This window comes from Periplaneta americana, chromosome 16 (assembly GCF_040183065.1).
Source record: "Periplaneta americana isolate PAMFEO1 chromosome 16, P.americana_PAMFEO1_priV1, whole genome shotgun sequence".
Classification (NCBI taxonomy): Eukaryota; Metazoa; Arthropoda; class Insecta; order Blattodea; family Blattidae; genus Periplaneta; species Periplaneta americana.
The window spans coordinates 63,880,934-63,900,991 of record NC_091132.1 but is presented as its reverse complement, the minus strand read 5'-3'; the positions used below and the strand labels follow the sequence as shown (position 1 = coordinate 63,900,991).

At 36.0% G+C, this 20,058-nt stretch overlaps 2 protein-coding genes across 4 annotated transcripts in view; one reads left to right on the top strand and one right to left on the bottom strand.

Annotated features, from left to right (window-relative positions):
* LOC138691390 (uncharacterized) overlaps positions 1-20,058 on the top strand; it is a 1,027,639-nt gene that overhangs the window by 686,505 nt on the left and 321,076 nt on the right. The gene's annotated exons all lie outside the window — the stretch shown is intronic.
* On the bottom strand, positions 1,870-6,392 carry LOC138716386 (uncharacterized). Of its 3 annotated transcripts, none has more exons than XM_069849419.1 (6): positions 6,091-6,392; positions 5,129-5,457; positions 4,894-5,049; positions 4,688-4,765; positions 3,731-3,799; positions 1,870-3,542 (listed from the first exon to the last, which is right to left on the bottom strand). In XM_069849419.1, the coding sequence occupies exons 3-6, from the start codon at positions 4,988-4,990 to the stop codon at positions 3,412-3,414; spliced, it is 375 nt and encodes a 124-aa protein (XP_069705520.1). In that variant the 5' UTR covers positions 4,991-5,049; positions 5,129-5,457; positions 6,091-6,392; the 3' UTR covers positions 1,870-3,411. The 3 variants fall into 2 exon arrangements, 2 of the variants coding, with proteins under 2 accessions (XP_069705520.1, XP_069705521.1); XM_069849420.1 differs by lacking the exon at positions 5,129-5,457.

The window sequence follows — 20,058 nt, the reverse complement described above, 5'->3', positions numbered from 1 at the left end:
ATTACAGTTTGGATATGCTTTCATAAATTAAATATACTCGTATATAAAAATGGGCGAAAGTACAATGGAGAAATAATTTGCATTTTTTGCGATAGTGTACGGACCAAATGATCTACTCTTCACAACTGATCAGTTAGAAGTTTGGACATTCTAAAGTGCTTGACGCATTACGCAGTAGCTAACTGTGTAATCCTATGTATGTATGTACAATAATGCATTATGCATTATAATTGAAGGATTCAGAGTCATAGTGGGCCAAGCGCCATATATTGAAAACGGAGAAAACAAGGATTAAAATTAACTGATTACTTACTTATTTACTGGCTTTTAAGGAACCCGGAGGTTCATTGCTGCCTCACATAAGCCCGCCATTGTTCCCTATCCTGAGCAAGATTAATCCAGTCTCTGTCATATCCCACCTCCCTCAAATCCAATTTAACTAGTGGCTTGTGCAGCAAATGCTGCTGCAAACTAAGTTCGTTAGACGTTCAAATAAAAATTTTTCACATTTATTTTCAATGAAGAATACTTGTCTTTTTGATAGTTATTTATTTCCATGATAATGAAACATACTCCCTCTGAATGGATTTTTTTAGGCCAAATACTTTTTCTTGAACCTATTCAACTTCAGTTTTTGAGTTTCAACGCGAAAACGCAAGTATCAATGTCAGGACGATAGCAGTAGTAGTGTCAGTATTTCAGGTCATTGTGGATTGTAGGCAAAAGTTAAAAAAAGTCAGGTTTGCTAAGCTTTCGAACAATAGCATTTTCGTATAGCTGCTGCATGTAGAACTTGAAATGTAGAGCGTAAAATCATTTTATCCTACTAAGAGATCTTGCTGAAATGATCTGGAGACTACAAAATATTCTAGGCCTCTTATTTTATCAGTAAGTAATAACTTTTTATCTTTCCTTACGAACTGTAATTTTTGCGCTCTCTCGAGCCAATACTGAAGACAATGACACATATCAATATCTACACTACACCGTCATTAAGTAGGCTATATGAAAAAGACGCAACCCCACTTGGTTAATAAGTATAAAAATTATTGATTTTTAATAACAATATTATTATCTTAAGTTTTGTAGTTATATATTAGCAGTCACTCAATAAATTATAGAAATGAAGATCTAAATTAAGATATTCTCTACATTTACTTACATAACCTCAAAACTTTTCACTTTCATATCATCACTATAGCATCAATATTATGTACAATTAATGAAAAACAGACGCATCATGATATTAACTATAATAATATTTAATTTCTAATGGTAATAATGTCATCAAACCACCTCAAGTTTCGTAGATTTGAATATCCAATACACAGCTGTACTCAGAAAATTATACACAGCAGAATCGGTTTTTAATAACAAATTAAATTGAGCTCTAAATATGTCCGCAATCCTGCAGGTCATGGCCATGGATAAATATATAATAGGATGCGAAACTCACTGAGTTTCCCGTAACACATACTAGAGGCGCTGTTGTAGAATTGATCGTGCTGCCATCTATATGCGGTTAGAGGCGTAATTACATCTAGCAGCGCACCAAGTAGCGAAAAGAGTAACTACTCCGTGCATCCAGCAGCGCACCCAAGTAGCGAAAATAATAACTAATTACTCCGCGTATCTAGCAGCGCGCCTGGCGGCGAAAAGTTGAACTATATGCAGTAAATATTCCTCCTCCCCCCCGCCCCAAACCCTCAATTTAAAGTAAAACTTTAAAATTTTTATTCCTCACATCATCTTTCACTGAAAATTGTTATTGGAGCCAATAGTTGGAAGAGACGGTCTATTTTACACTACCTTATAATGTAACTAATTAAAATACAGCCAAACAGGGACAGAAAATAAAAGAAAACAAGGTTAGATAATTGGGATTTTATTCTTTAGGTAATAGTGTATAGTGCACTTTAAGTCTGCAAAAACTAGTTACATAATTGAAATTACTATATTACTGTATACTATTTTACAATACATTCAACAACACAATTTTGACAAGGTCCATCAGATCACTGTTTAACATACACTACATGTGCACTAGGGTTACCAGATTGTAACAATTTAAAAGCAGGTCATTTTAAATGAAAAAGAATTTTCCATATACAAGCAGGGCATAATAGACTAACTTGATACTTGACGTGACGTCTTTTTACATTCTGTTATATAATTAGGTAATTTGTTTGTCTTTGTATAATAAAACTAATACAAAACTATTATCATGAATAGAATTGAAGTATACGGATTCTAAATTAGCTTTTACCTTATTTAATTTTCGGATTGTTAATACTTCTCTGGTGACTCGACTTGTTTGAGCAAGGATTTTACAAACATAATTCCTCTAATGGACCCCAACTCAATAGTTACTCTCTTTTGTCCATTGGGAATTGGCAAGAAAGAAAAGCAGGACAATTTCTGATTTTTACGAACCCTGGCAGGATGCAGGACATGTCAAGCGAAATCCAGAACATCTGGTAATCCTATACACACAGATACACTTACATATTTAGTGTGCAGTACATTGGTAAAGTCTATACAACAAATTGAATAATTGAAATTGTGGGGCCCAGTCGGATAAGAGAAAAAGCCACATCTATATATTTATATTTTGGAATGCTCTGCCATCTGTGCTCGTTTACAGATGTAAATGATACCATTTGAATAATGTGTTGTCATATAGTTTAGTCAGAACATATTTCTTCACATTCCAATGAGATATCCTACGTATCGAAATTTATGGTTTGTCCCCTTGTCTGCCTGGACCCATCAACTATTGGTTAGTCAACTGTCCAAAAACAGGTTTGGACCCTACAAGTAACACTCATGGGACAATCAGAGCAGGAGGTAATGAGTAAGAGTGGCCAATTCCTTTCTCCCCTCCGTTGCATACATCGCTGACTAGATACATATTACATTAATCGGATTTCAGATACTACAAAAAAATGTTTGATAATTGAAACTGTCATATTACTATCTACTATTTTGCAACACATTTTAGAACACTTTTCTAGGATCACATCTAAGGTTCTTAGACATTGTTGTTTGGCATACACATAACGGTAACGTATACCAAAATGTTGTATGTACTGAGGGTCAGAGTGAAATACATGAGCTGCATCACTTACTTGCATTATGTTGGGCAAAAAAGTTTACTAGGTGAACTGAAGGTATGTTAACCCCCAACTTCCAAAGTCAAATATCTCTCTTACATACACACACATGTACCACATACTGTAACTTTGCTCCCTATAATTACACAATATATTTAACATTTGCTAAAAACATTTTTTTCTGGGGCAAAAAAAAAATAAATAAAAATATAAAAAAATAATAAAAAAAGCTATGAACTTTCCACCAATATGATATTATACCTTTTTGTTACACACAATATGAGCTCTTTACACTACTTTAAAGACACTGCAATTTTTTCTCCAGTCTCTTCACCTTTGCTTTCAGAGCTGCCATTTTTAGTTTGTTGCTCCTGGGTGAAGATGAGAAGTGAGGACTCGAGAAAAGTTTTCGTTTTGCAACACCAGGACCTAAAGATTACGAAATTAACTTCAGATTAATCTAATTGCTGGGAACTATTTTAAATAAAAAATGAAACGTGACAACACCTTTAGCCTTGTTAAGTTAATGTAGGCCTAACAAAAGGCATGCAAGCTATGGATAGGCTATATAACATACTACAAAATTGACAATACATCAAAATGTGATCAATATTTACCAAGTTTGGAAGGAGGTGTAGCTGAAGCTGAAGGAAACTGTTCCATCTTGGATGTATTCATGTCAGTATCTAAGGAAATAAATGATAAATTGAAGCAAGAATTGAAGAGACTTTGTGCTCCATTCATTTCAAACTGCTCTTAACTGTACAAATTATAACTCATATAAATGTTAAGTAATAGTAACAATCCAAAAGTTTAATGCTGCAACAAATTTGATTGTGTTAATCTGAATTGTTCGTTGTAATGTAATATAAAATATTTTTTTGCTAATAGGCTGGGCTATAGAGGACAACTGACACTAACAGAAAGGGATAATCAGCAGAGGTGTTGGGATATTAAAGAGAAGTCAGTAAGAGGGAATGATAGTGTACTTCGTGTGCCAGGGAGACTTGTCAGGATATCAGTTGCAATATCGATCGTCTGGTTCAAAAGTGCGACAACACAAAAAAACAAGTTTTGAGATATCTTCAGTTGAAAGTTTCAAATAAATCCCCTAAAAAGGGACAGAGTTGTGGTTCATAACCACGACAATTAGAATTGAGTCAGTATTCAGGACGAGTATATCACGATCTTCCAGTTCATTATTAATAGATTTCGAAATGTAGTAATAATGAATTAATAAAGTCCATAGTTATAATTACTTCTAAAGCAGTTTATTTCGTTTTTATTCTTTTTGGTTGTAAATATGACTTATCTCAATACTGAATCGGAAAGAGCTCCGAAAGGGGCTTTCAGTAGTATAAATAACTAAAAAATGGCAATTTTTGAGTTGTCGCACTTTTGAACTGGACGATCGATATATAACAAGATAAACACCCTGCCCTGTAGTTAAGAGGATTTGTTATTATTCGCTACTGTAAAAGAATGAAGTATGAAAACTGCAGACATATGGCAGGGGGCAATTAACTTAAATGATTACTAGCATGTTACCAGGCTCACAAGACAGTATCGCTTACCTTCAGCTGTGGGAACCACATTGAATAGGAGCGATGGTTGCTGATAGCCCCTCAGCTGTTCACCAATCATACTGTTCCCTGTAATAATCACAAAAAAAAACGAAACATAATTAATTATGTATTTTGAAACATGTAATGTAAGAACAGCTGATGAGAAACTAAGGCATTCCTTGAAATCCATAAACTTGACTAAGTGGAATAATTACCTTGTTGGCATGCATCTTTATTCATCCCGGCATATGCCGTCGAAGCAGTAATCTTTGAAGCTGGAGTACTCATAGGAGCAGGAATTGTTTGAGGCATAGCTGCCAAGCCTGCAGCCTACTCAGTTGCAGCTTGTAAACCTATGAGACTACGCGTACCTGAAAATAAAGAAAAGAGTAATGAAATCGGAAATTTTAAACATGAATGTCATAAAAACATTGCTAGTGTACTAATTACCTTCAGCAGCTGCAGAATCAATCTTCGCCCTCCTAGCATACGTCCGCAAAGTCTTGTAATGCCTGAAAGTTGGGGTAGACCCCGGTGATAAGGTCGCTCGAGGCATAACTGGGCTAGATGGTGGGCTCCGGATTTTAGGGTTTGATGGCACCACTAATCCATTAGCATGAACAGTGGGCACTGCAGTTTGCTTAAGTATCACTTTTTGTGAAGAGCTATAATAGTCAGACTCAATGAAGTGGTCCATGCAGATTCTCAACCTGTGTGTGGCATCTGCGGCAACTCGATACCGGTCCTCTAGCCCACAAAATCGGAGCCACTTCCAACACCTAAAGCAATGGATTACAATTACTAATGAGATAAAGTAGAAGAAATATTGAATAGAAATCATGCAAAAATTGGGGAAAAAAATAATAAGTTATCTGCTGAATTTGTGTTATTTTAAGAGATGTCTAATGCGCATCACTAGGTGGTGAGTGACCATAGGAAAACTGGTAGCAGCAACAGATATTGGGTACAAACTAAATTAAATATTAGGCCTAAGCTTATTATTATTATTATTATTATTATTATTATTATTATTATTATTATTACTACACATGATTGAGAATTTCTCCAGAATGGCTAACTACATCAAAGAAGGCATAATTTTATTTTCCATAACTGTGAGATGTTTATACTAAAAACCACGTGGCTTTAGTTTGCAGCCATGTGGCCTAATGCTACAATTCAGGTTTACGAGGTTTCATTTTCAGCCTTCTTGCTCTTTTTCGTCAATATTTCACATTTCGTTACAGTTTGACTGAATTTCGGAACCATCTAAATTTATACTCCTACTACAATCCTAAATAAATTAGCAGAAAGCAATGCACAGCTCGTCTAACCTACTTCACCAAAAAGTACATTGTTTTCAAGTGTAAGGTTTAGGCTACACAGGACACAATAATAATACTAAAGCTTACCTCATAGGTTCCTGAGGAAAATAGAAAAAATGCTTCCCTCCCACAGTATTAACAGTCTTGCATCCAGGCGCTGAGCATCTTCCTCGAATCTTTTGCATTTTTCTGGAATCCATCTTGCCTTCATAACGCTGTTGGCTAGTCATCGGCCAACGTTCTGACTACTTCGTATCGGAGAGTGGAGAACGCTGGTCCTCACGTAGTTCTATGATTTACCACCTACGACGTCGGGCGCTGATCACCTTATTTCAGAATACCGCATCTAGATCGTGCTGTCCGCAGTTTCGCATCCTATTATATATTTATCCATGTCATGGCCTTCGTATAATAGCCTATTGTTTATTGTAGTGTGTGTTTTGTTCTGAAATTCAATCAAGTCGGCCGTGATTGAATAAAATTAGTTCTCAAAACTGACAACAGATGGATTTTGGAAAATAGGAAAATTATGTAGGAAAATTGACATTTCACTGAAAACTACTACTTTTCCGAAAAACTTTGGGTTCCAAGCTTCAAAATGAGGGGCCATTTATTAAAATCCGTTCAGCCGTTTTCCCGTAATTTCCATTACCAGTTCAAATTATATATATAGATAGTATCTCCCATCTACGTCTCTGCCTCCCCAAAGGTCTTTTTCCCTCCGGCCTCCCAACTAACACTCTATATGCATTTCTGGATTAGCCCATACGTGCCACATGTCCTGCCCATCTCAAACGCCTGGATTTAATATTCCTAATTATGTCAGGTGAAGAATACAATGCGTACAGTCTGTGTTGTGTAACTTTCCCCATTCTCCTGTAACTTCATTCCTCTTAGCCCCAAATATATTGCTAAGCACCTTATTCTCAAACACCCTTAACCTATGTTCCTCTCTCAAAGTGAGAGTCCAAGTTTCACAACCATAACTGATTACCATAATTTAATTAAACATATAGCAAGTAATATAAAGTATGCAAATTAGAACTAAATGAAATGTCAATCTTCATTAAACTGTGGTATTCACTTAACTTTAACCCTTGCTTTCTCTGTTTTTAATAAATTGCGCTTGGCCCACTGTGGCTCTGAACCCTTGAATTGTATGTACGGCTTTTAGTGTAAGAGTAATTCCAGTGAATTTGTCGCTTCTTTGACCATTCAGAATCATAAAGCTCACTTCACATTTTCCAATGAAGTTAAATTCCAGTTTATTTCTATTCAGAGAACCTGGAGTTAATCTCTTATGTACCTTTTGATTACAGTGACCTCTGCACTTTGTAACACAAATTCTCCACTCTATCCTGATTAAACTCCGATGAAACATTGTGACTAAGCTTAGTTGTCATGATTGTCATTTTCCATTGTGTCACTACTGATAACGTCAGTTGTAACAAACAACAAATCTGGAACGTCACCTAGGACATAAAACTCGTGAGTGAATAGAATTAGTCTTCCTGTAATATGAACTTAAATACAAACATTTAATACGATAGAGATAAAATTGTACTACTGGACACATTATGTATCCTGAAACTCTCCGTATGTCCCGCGTCATAGCTGCGTGATCTAAGGCGACATACCTTGAACTAATTGTACGAAACGAGCGCTGGCTCACTCATGGGGAAGAAATTTTTCATAATTGGAGCCTGGAAGTTAAAATGCCTTTTTTATCTGGGTAGATATACGAAAGAAACTTATCATTATATTAAATATATAAATATGATATAGACATATACATATAATATATTATAAATGTTTTACAACGAACGTTCTCGCTTTATTTGGTATCATCAGATTTCTGTGTAAAAGTAATAGCCTATCTAATACATTAACGACGGTGATTACGTGTGGTTGCATATCAACATTGGACTTATTAATTGATTATGTTGCATCAAGTAGACATTAATAATAATAATTCAATAATGGATTCATGAGTTTAATTATAAATTATGCATAATTAAAGTCACTACTTAATGTAACATAATTAATATGTTCAGTATTGATATGCAGCCACATCTAATCACCATCGTTAATATGTTAGATGTTTGCTTTTACACAGAAATCAGATGATGCCAAATAATGCGAAAAGTTCATTGGAAAACATTTATCATATATGTATATGCTTTGTTATGTTGATGTATCTAATAAAAGTTTTTGACTGAGAATAAAAGTTGTACATGGGCTATTCATTGAGTACAAACTGGCTGCATGTGATAAAATCTAACAGCGCTGTCTTTATAAGTCATGAACATTTCTTCTTCTTCTTCTTCATGTTTTTCTTATTCTTTGCCTGTTCCGTTTTGCATTAGAACAGTTATCGGCAAAATTGTACTCACGATGACATCAGGCAATGCAACCAGGAATACACATGACGTCGCATGATTGTGGGTAAGGTGGAGGGCCCGCTCAGACATCAGTGGCGTACGGCCATCACAGACTTCATATTTATTGTATCGTGCCGCAGAATTCTAAGCTTATGTCACAAGTAGGCCTAGCCAATCTCAAGATAGCGAATAAACTTCCACCTTTCATATATTATTATGATGTACCGAAATACATATGATAGTTCTGTACAGATATTCTGCGTTATCGTATGATGAAAGATGAGTACTTCCGTACATCATAATAATATATGATATGAGGAAAATAATCACTTAGTGGTTTAAAGACGGCGCTTATTTCGTCGGATCCCGGCCACTTAGTCACTCATGAGTACACCTTTGCACATGTGTGGACATTGTGCCATTGTCTTACATCAATGACGCAGTGCATGAGGGTAGGTCACTAGAGGGAACCCAAGAGGTGGAACTTAAACTGAGGGGATTCGTTCCGATGTCGGGATGGGAATCCGGTGTGGCTTAGTGGATAGAGCGTCAGCATGTATAGCTGAAACCCTGGGTTCAAATCCCGATGCCGGAGAGAATTTTTCCCCGTTCCACTCATCTTTCATCATTTCATCTTTCAGCCGCGATCTTTGTTTTGATTTTGCAAATTTCAATTTTGAAAATTAAAAAAAATGTTCGCAACTGTAAGTGGAACGAATCATAGCCGCTATATTGGCGGCAAATAACCTAAGGGAAGCATATTTTTCCGTAGACAGAATTTTAAAGAAATTTAAACTATACATGTCTTTGCACCATGTTTGTAAATATGTCTCACTCAGCTACTACTGGCTACATTTCTGGCTTAACCTTGTTTATGTCTATGGTCAAAGGATTCGCAAAAAGTAAGAAATCATTTGCAATATTTTTAAAATCAACGAATCTCCGTTGTTGAAATTCTATTTTTAGATTTAGATGACCATAATTATTTAAATTTGATTCAGAAGTATCAGAAAGAGATTGTAAGCATGGGAAATGATGGAACTGTTTTTCCCTCATATTTGATTTTCAGCTATCTGTCACTGTAATGAATGATCGTACCATATCGTATATATCTAATATGCTTTGCCATTGCCTTTCGTATTGCAATTTGGATTTAAAATGTTCATAAATGCTCTTTATGACACAGGCTACATTATAAAGACGTTTAATATTGTGTTGATAAATGCTCTTTAAAACTTTCGAGTACAATAAACATATACTATTGTTTCCATAACACAAGAAAAATACGTCTCCTCCCATTCTTCTTTAAATACACGTTTCCTACCTTTGGACAGAGCCATGCTTAACTAGCTATATGTTACTCCACTTGTAGCTGCTTGTACAATGTATCTGCAAAGGGTTGGTTGGGAGGAGGGATGTGTATTCCTTGCCTGCCCCTGCAACAGGCATAGCGATGACATTTCTGCCGACGGCTGCATCAGAGCCTTCGTCCACGCTGCCCTCCGTATCTCTACCATTGTCTTTCGCCTTCTTCTGCCGATGTCTTCTATAGTATTGAGTCATGAACATAATAAAATACGAATAAATTTCATTATCGAACAGACTGTAACAATAGACTTACCTTCCATTCGGCTTTTCATTTCTTTATCCTGTTCTTTTTTTAAAATGTATTTCTTCTTCTATTTTCAGAATATGTAAAAAATGCAATGGTTTGAATAATTGAATTATTTCGTATTGTTATGCGAGTGTTTGTTATTGATTTTCATGCACAAACAGTAGAGGCGATAGGACAAAATCGACTGTCCCGGGTGTAATGTGGTGTAATCAACATTAAAATCTTTAAATATTCACTTTTACAAAATGTCATTTTCCAAATAAGAAAATAAAGGCAATTCTGAGAATTACTGATGGTAGTCTTGTGACGTAACGCAATTCCCTGTGAACTAGAAGCACGTGAGGTAAATTCGTTAATGTTGCTCTTGCTGTGAAATTAGAACAATTGAATGCAAATCATTGCTATTCCGCTTGAAGCTATTACGCAAAGCTATTGGCAACATTCCAATTGATTTTGATTATATGAGTTAGACACACAGAGCCGAGTTTCATCTCATTGCTGTTGCTCTGCATCAAGAGCTACAAGATATTATTGCAACATTCTACTACTATAATGCTTTCCATACAGCTTAGTTCATACGTCTCATCTTCTTCGTAGCTACAATATTTTTTGGGCGCATGCAAGTTCGAATTAAAAATTCTGATGAGGGGGAGGGAATAGAATCGTAGTTAGAAAATACCATATATAAAATTATTATTATCCTCATTCGATGCGGCTGAACGCTTGGTCACACTTAGTTGCTTGCTTTGCATCTTAATAATAATAATAATAATAATAATAATAATAATAATAATAATAATAATAATAATATTTTACACAGAATCGTCCCCTCTCCTTCAGGCATTAGTAAGTTCCAAAATAGGACAAGGTTAAACGAAAAATTATAAAAAATATATTTTTTTTCTCCAACGTAACTAATCACAGAAGCATTATTATAGTCCAGAAACTACCAGTAAGAATATCAAACTACCTTACATAGGCCTAATTTGTGTTCATTTTGAGATTTGTGCATTCATAATCGTATATGCAAAATTTCATATGTATGTACAGTATATATTGTGACAGCCCCGTCGAGACTCGATCACGCAGGGGCGCAGGGGCGCACGTGGAAGGATCGGGGCGACGCGGCAAATAAGTTGCGCGCGCATCCGCTTCCTGGGGCATGTGCTGTGGCGTAGAGAGGAGAGGAGAGATGGCGACCGCGGCAGTGAGGGGAGAAATCCAGAGGTGCCATCTTCTGGACATCCGTAGAAATGTCCAGCATCGTACTCTCTGTAAACTACGGTATGGTTATAAAAGAAGAGAGGCAAGTGAGTGAGCAGTCAGTTTGTAGCTATTGTTGTTGTAGTCGTTGGACAGCAAGCCAGCCAGTTTTGTGTAGCACTGAAGCTAGCTTCGAGACCGGAGTTCGACTTGAGTTGTGTCCGTAACTGTGGGAGCCGGAAGTCCTGAGTTTGAGTGCAGTGGACCGTAGTTGGGGGACCTGAGTTCGAAGTTCAGTGGACTGTCTCTGAAGGTCTGGGGTTCGAGATACTGTGAACTCGAGTGATTGAGCCAGAAGAACTAGCGAAGGCAAACGAACTGTGAACTGAGAACTGACAGTTCTGATTTGTAAATAGTGCTCTGTGAACATTAGTTAAGATTAACAGTTCATTGTTGTTCTCAATAATCCAAGTAAATTGTCACTGTCGTCTGTGGAGTGCAATAACGAATACTGGAGTGGAGTGGAACTCCCATTGTTGACAGTAGTGTTTACATTCAATTATAGAGAGTGATTATTGTTGCTTTGAATAAAAGTTACATTCTTGTTTGAAATAAAAGTTACAAAATACTAGTAGAGTCAGAAAGTACCGGAACTTCAGATGGCAACGCCATGCTCTATAGGCAACTTCTCTGTATCGTCCGTATGGTATGTGACCTACTCTCCAGGCGTATAGACTCAGTGCAAACATGTGTAGGTAATTTTGTTACAGATGGCATATAACCATTTGCACAGCACCGCCTTCAAAGTACGCCCCATTCTCATGCGTAGCCGCATTCATTCTATACGCCTGGAGTGTAGGTCTCATGCCACACGGACAAAGAGGAGAAGTTTCCTATAGAGCACGGCGTTGCCACCCGAAGTACCGGTACTTTCTGACTGTACTAGTATATATTTTTTCACATAGTATGTAATAGTGCGTAGAGAAAACACTGTGCATCTTAAAGTTACGTTACGTACCTTAAAATATTCCAAAATGATCCATTATAAGCTGTAAAAGTTATGTAAAATTATGGCTGCAACTTTTTGCGCATCAAGAGTTAAAACAAAAGCATATTAATAATAATGGTTTTGCATATGTTCATTTACAATTCCTTTCAACACAGACCAATAATATAAATGCCTCAGTTAAGATTTATACTGTGTATTTGAAAGAGAAATTTAACAGTGACGGAATTTCGTAAATATCTTTAGAGAGATACATGTTAATAAAGTTTGGACACTACAGGTGTAGAGCATTACGTACATGTTGTTCAAACTGAGCATCCGACTCTTTTACCTTAAACTTAACAAATCACAGCCCTTTCATTGGTGATGAACGCGTCAGTGATCGTAACCCCGATCGTAATTTAGCCTTTAACGTCGGCGCTACTGAGACCATCGCGAAAAGTTACTGTCAACTCTATAAAAAAAAACCTGACAGCTACCAGAAGTGATCTCTGTATAGCAGTCCTCATGTTCTGCAGTAAACTAGAAAACCTTCAGAAAGTGTGTGGGTTGGAGGGGACGGAACGAGATTTTAATTGTTTTAGTGGGTTATTTAAAGACGCTGTATCAGGTTATTTGCGTCGATGGAATTGATGATAGCGAGATGGTATATGTCTAGATATGGCCGAGGATTCACTAAGTGATTACTTGAGATTCACTTACAGTTGTGGAAAACACGGGGCAAACCCCAATATGGTAATGAATCCGAGAGGGAATTGAACACACGTCCGAGAGTAGTTTGGGATTATCAAATAAGTCCAGCGAAATTTAACTCATGATTTTTTGGTTATTTAACGACGCTGTATCAACTACTAGTTTATTTAGCGTCGATGAGATTGGTGATAGCGAGATGGCATTTCACAAGATGAGGCCTAGGATTCGCCATAGATTACCTGAAATTCACCTTACGGCTGGGGAAAACCTCGGAAAAACCCAACCAGGCAATCAGCCCAAGCGGGGATCGTACCCGCGCCCGAGCGCAACTTCTGAACGGCAGGCAAGCGCCTTAACCAACTGAACAACACAGGTGGCTTTTAACTCTTATGATGCAAGATATATCACCATAGAAGTTTTTGAGTTTGCAGCATTGGGGCGTGACATTAATTTATTACCATCCCAATACGAAGTTGCGTTAATGTTATGCGAAAATTTCTGTTTTATCCTAGTGACCCTCGAATATTTAAATATTTAAAATAGAAGTTAGGCTAAATTAGACCTGTAATTTTTATTTCAGATGTCTGATTGAAACACTTCTAGTGATAACGATATGGAATATATATCCAGTGGGAATGAGTTAGGCTTGCTGGAATTATTTGAGGAAAGAGACAGGCCCAAGAATGAAACATTTACTACATTACTACCCCTAGGTACAATAACAGCGAATTTATTATTTCCGTGTAACTCGCCATGTGCAGAGAATCTCTCTGAACAATATGAAGTATCACAATATTTTAATTAATTAATTCTGCTGTCGTAAGTTCAAACACATATCTAGACGGCAGTGGTTTCAACTAGTTTGAAAACGCGTTTGTACAACTGAAATCACGGATGGTTGGAAATTAGTTTTCAAACCGATCATGCGCTATAGGTGTGGTTGGAGCAGTTTGCAAACAGTTCTCAAACCATCACAAACTTGCTGTACGGACAAACCTATTGATTCATTGACAAATTTCAGTGTAAACGCTCTTGCCAGTTTCATTTCTATGAAGTCATGTCACATTTCCGTTAAAATACTGCAGTGTGTTTACTTTAATTGCCACAGTATGTTTTCCAGTGAAAATTATTTAAACATTTAATTTAAAATATGGTTGAGTAGTTTTATAGTAAATGTAAGTGAAACAAGGTAGGATATATTCCTAGAAATAGCTTCCAAACGCTTCTTTTATGTTGTTTCTTTGTATTTTGATCATAATTGTCAAAAGTTTTGTTTGGACAAAATCACTGAAAATACGTCCGTGCGCATTACACATTTCAAAGAACGTTACATGTTACGTCTAAGCGTAATTTTATCACACTGTACTTCGTTCATTCCTGTCTTTCTTCCTTCATCCGTGTGTCTGTTCGTCCGACCCTGCAATTGCTCACTCGTCTGAATAATTTACTCCCTATAGAAGTTATTTTGGTCTAACCGTACGAGTATATTTATATGGTTTAGAAAAATTAGTGGAAAAATCTATTTTTGGTTGAAACTGCTGACATATTCGAAATATTCTCACATAGATAAACTTATAATTTGTAATAATTATAGAGACTATTTTCGTTTAAATGACGACATTCCATTTTCGAACAATGAAGTGTTATGAAATTTTGAATTCCAACCAATCATAATCATACATCGCGATAATTTTGCAGCTCGATTTATCACAATCAATTTATCGCATGGTTGTTCTTTTGTTTAGTCAGTATTGTCAAGTGTTTCCCCGTAAATCGATAAGCATGAATTAATTAATGTAATGTTGAAGAACTAAATAAAGTGCGAAATCCTACTTACACATTTAAATCTTCATTTTCTAATTCCATGTCCATTGTCTCTAAAGAAAATGACACTCTTTCATTCATATTTGATAACTGCGTTGTCAACAATTGTTCATTTAATTAATGTATATTAGTCAGGTTATTTGTAATTATATTATAAAATGTTTTAATTACATTAGGATTTCAGTATATAATGAAAATGTATTTCTGTTATAATAACTGAACTTAAAATCGCTAATATGTTTTCGCGGGATATCAGCCGAGTTAAGATTTTGGAATGCTCCAAGCTTTCGACTGCTATCTCTGCAGCCATCTTCAGGGAAGTGATGTCCGAACAGAAAGTCGAAAGGTTATATAGATGTGGCTGTCTCAGGTGAAACGGGATTGGTTGGCGGATCTGCCAATCCGGGGCCGGGAATTGTCATCGCTCGTAAGCTCCGCCCCTCCCGGGATTACTGCGTGAAGTTTGGCGGGCGGCGAGCCCTGTTCCGCCGGTTGGAATCGGTTGCCGTCCTCGGTCCGTGATCTTCATGACCTTGATTGTAAGAGGGCCTGAGTTGGTCTAAGGCCGGTGTCCATGCCTGACTGAGCTGGAGTCCACTGTCTCTGTTAAAGTTGTTTTTCTCCAGCTTGATCTCTATGGCCTCCTTGATTGTACGATCCCAGTAGTGGCTTCCCTGAAGATGGCTGCAGAGATAGCAGTCGAAAGCTTGGAGCATTCCAAAATCTTAACTCGGCTGATATCCCGCGAAAACATATTAGCGAACCAACGCCGAGAAAGCCTCAAATCATACATGAACTTAAAATATTGGATCTTTGCAATGTTGAAACAACCAAAATTTTGTTTGGAATTTGTGTAACTCAATTCAGAATCAAATTCACTTTATTTAATCCTTATGAAATTAGGCACCAATAAAGTCGGAAAGCAATGTTGAAACAACCAAAATTTTGCTTTGAATTTGTATAACTCAATTCATAATCCAAATCACTTAATTTAATCCGTATGAAATCAGACACCAACAAAGTCGTAATGAACACGTACAAAGAAAGACACCCTCTGCATTTCTTAAAATGTTGATTCAAAGGAGAGAAGAACTTAGCCAGTTTTAGAAAACATTGAACTTTCAGGCCTTCCCTTGAAGGAAGATGATCATGATAATGACAATGAATAAATCAGGTGATTATTTTCAAACTAAAGTATGGTCGATTAGTCGATTCTCACATGAAGAAACCTTCAGTTTATGTGAGATCTATGACCTATAGCAATGTTTCGCGTTAATTAATTAATTTTTGTTAGTAATATTAAATATGGATCCAAATATTAAGTACAGAAATGACTTTAATCAAACAGAAATGCAAAAAAATAAGAATGACAAGATGTGGGCAAGATTGAATAGGAAATAAACATAAAAGCTGTGAATATTTCAACTTATCGCAGAAGATGACAAATGTAGCAATTACAAAGTTGATAGAATATGACTATGTGTATATCTTAGATTATACTAATGAAGTACTAGAGCATACATTTTGTGAGAGAAGTTGAATATTTTTAATAAAGTTACTGTTGTTGGTTTTTCTTGTCATACTTGTTTTAAGATTGCTCCCTTGCTTTCTAGTCGGTTATTAATGACGCTGTATCAACTATTCAGTTATTTATTGTCGATAAAATTGTTTATAGCAAAATGGCATTTGGTTAAATGAAGCGGAGGATTCGTCACTTTATTAACTGATATTTGCCTTACAGTTGGAGAAAATCTTGTAAAAACCCACCCAGGTAATCAGCCTAAGTGGTAATTGAATCCACGCCTGAATGTAGCTTCGGATCAGCAGCAAACTTATCTATCGTCTGAGCTATACAGCAGTCTTTTTTCATTTCTGTCATAAGTTTTATTACTTCGACCTACCTCAAAAACTTAAGTTTAAATAAAAAAAATTAAATTGAATTGTTATAATATACTGGACTGTAATTGTAATTTATAACATTTTATTAAACTCTTCAATTTCTTAACTTTTGCTAAGTAGTATTTATTAAGCTTATAAATTTGAAAGGCTTTTGAAATTCATTTATTTATTCTAGATTTGATATTCATTTTTAAGATTTTGGAAAGCCTTGGGATATTTTCAATGTTTCAGTGTACGAGGAGAAAGTACACTGATGTAAACAACAGAGAACAAATGTATCGTACATAAAGCCCGATGTATTTTATCTCAATGTAAATGGAGTAGGAAGGCTTATTCAAATCTTCTTTACAGATTTTCTATCAGATTCTTATTATATTTAGGTTTTTCAAATGGCATTCTTCAGCCGAAAGGACATCCTACTTTATGAACGTCTTTGTTTCATACTCCTGAGACTACACATATGAAAGTGGAGTAGTATTTCCATTTCTTTTGTCATACCAATAAAAACAAATGCATTGTTTTCTTATGTCATGAAAGTTATTGAGGTATGGTAGATGCTTTAAAATAAACTTTCTGTATTTGACTAGAGGATCGCATATCACGTATAGAGTCGAGAGCAAGTTCTCTTACGGTTTGTCAATAATTTAACAAGGAGGACCAATCGACAACATTTAAAATTACAAAGTACCTGTTTGTTTGAGATTTGAAGAATACACTAACAAGAACACACTTACTTTTTGTGTTAATATTTGTTCATTTGCACATGAGAGAGCGCGTGTTCAGCTGGGATTTCTTTTCTTGCAACTTTTCTGCTTAGAAAGATTTTCTTTTTCATTCTTTCCAGCTGTTCTTTTTCCTCCTTCTATATTTCTTTTCTGCCTTATTCTCTTGCTTGCATTCTTTCTTTTCTACATTGTTTCTATTTCCTTACTTCCATACTGTTATTTATTTTTTAATTCTTCGCTCACTAAGACTTTCGTTCATTTTCCCTTATTACTTCCTTCCTTCATTCCTTTCTTTCACACATTCTTTGTCTTGTCTTTATTCTCTTATTATACTTCTTTTAAATTGTCCTTTCTTATTTTATTTCATCTCCGCTTTTCTTCCTCCTTTCCTCTTATTCGTCCTTTTCCCGCTCATTCGTTATATGTATATTCATATTTATTCTACCTTTTCTTTAACTTTAATTCTATTTTACGTCACATCTTTATTTATTTCCTCATTGTCTATTTATCATTCTATCTTTTTTCTTCATATTTTCATACTGTTACACTTACTTATTTACTGGCTTTTAAGGAACCCGGAGGTTCATTGTCGCCCTCACATAAGCCCGCCATTGGTCCCTATCCTGAGCAAGATTAATCCAGTCTCTACCATCATATCCCACCTCCCTCAAATCTATTTTAATATTATCTTCCCATCTACGTCTCATACTATTACACTACGTAAGTAAAATTATAAAATTTGTATAGTCGGAAGAGAATGAAGTCTACCGTTGTAGAGTAACCGTTAGCATGTCTGACCGTAAAACGAGCGGGCCCGGGTTCAGATCCTGGTTGGGGAAAGTTGACGGCAATTTCAATGCGCATGTATACGATACTTGCATTTAGTTCGATATGTATGTATGTATGTATGTATTTATTTACACTGCAAGTGGGCAAGCACCCAACAAGTGGGCAAGCACCCTGCAAGTGGGCAAGCACCCTAAGTGGGCAAGCACCCTGCAAGTGGGCAAGCACCCTGCAAGTGGGCAAGTTACCTGATTGAGAATTTTTCTGGGGTTTTCTCTCAACCCATTAAGAGAAAATGCTGGGTAACTATCGACACTGGATCCTGGATTCATTTCAGTGATATTATTACCAGACAACATACCAGTCCGTCCCTCCCCTGAAGGGGGACTAATAGATAATAGATCATCTTCATTTCACTCAGATGCTAATGAAACATTGAGTTATAGCGGTCTCACTTCAGTCTACCTGAAGTAATGGCATATAAATTCTCGAAGAATGAGGAATGTACATTGCTAAGCAGAAGAAATCGCTCACTAAACCATGTTGGAGAAACTACAAGCTCTCAACATAGGGATGTGATAATCGAATGAAAAACAATAACTTTTTCGACTATTTTATATCATTTGATTTTAATTGAAAATCATTCGATTTATTAAAGAAGCGATTTTGCACAGATGTATATAGTGATTTATTTAACTACTTATTTATTTAATTCACACAACATCCTTCTTATTGCAAACTTTTCTGGCTTTACTTATTGTCATATTATATTGTTTGGATAGCAATGGCAAAGGACGCTTTTAACAGGAAAAGGAGCATTTTCTCGGGACCTCTGGAAAAAGTAACTAAGAAAGAGATTGGTGAGTGTGGCATTGTATGGGACAGTAATATAGATATTACGACGCAGTGAAGAGAAACGACTAGAATCATTTGAAATGTGGATGTGGATAAGAATGGAACGTATGAAATAGAAAGACAAAATAAGAGACTGATGAAAGAATAATGCTGAAATTGACTACAAATGGAAAATTAAATTGGCTGGATCACTGGCTAAGAAGAAAGTTCCTATTGAAGGATGCATTGGGAGGAATGGTGAACATGAAAAAAGTTCGGGACAGAAGAAGATAGGCTTATTAGATGATAGGGCAACATTAAGATTATAATATGGATAATATGCGGAGACTAAGAACAAGACGATTGGGATATGCTGAGTTTACAGTGAAGGACCTGCCCTTGGCATTAATCTAAGAATGAATGAATGGTTTCTGTCTTAACTTAGATTTAGTGAAGATTGTTATGAAGCTTAATACTTAAACAAAGAAATTAACAGGACTAATAATGTAATTCCGTTGTCTCCGTAATAGAACAACCGATTTTTTTTTAATAATAATAATCTATTTATTTATACTGGTAGAGTTAAACCATAGGGCCTTCTCTTACACTCTACCAGGTCACAAAGTATACAAACAGTGAAAATTTAACAGAAAGTTAAATAACAGAATGCTAACATATTAAATAATAATAATAATAATAATAATAATAATAATAATAATAATAATAATAATAATAATCGACACTAAACAGGTCCACACCTGTGGAGTAACGGTCAGCGCTTCTGGCCGCGAAACCAGGTGGCCCGGGTTCGAATTCCGGTCGGGGCAAGTTACCTGGTTGAGGTTTTTTCCGGGGTTTTCCCTCAACCCAATACGAGCAAATGCTGGGTAACTTTCGGTGCTGGACTCCGGACTCATTTCACCGGCATTATCACCTTCATTTCATTCAGACGCTAAATAAGCTAGATGTTGATACAGCGTCGTAAAATAACCCAAGAAAAAAAAAGACACTAACAAATGAAAATAATATCATAATAGAAAAAAGAAAGTAAAATACAGTTCTTTCGTTGATGAAAATAAAAATAAAATC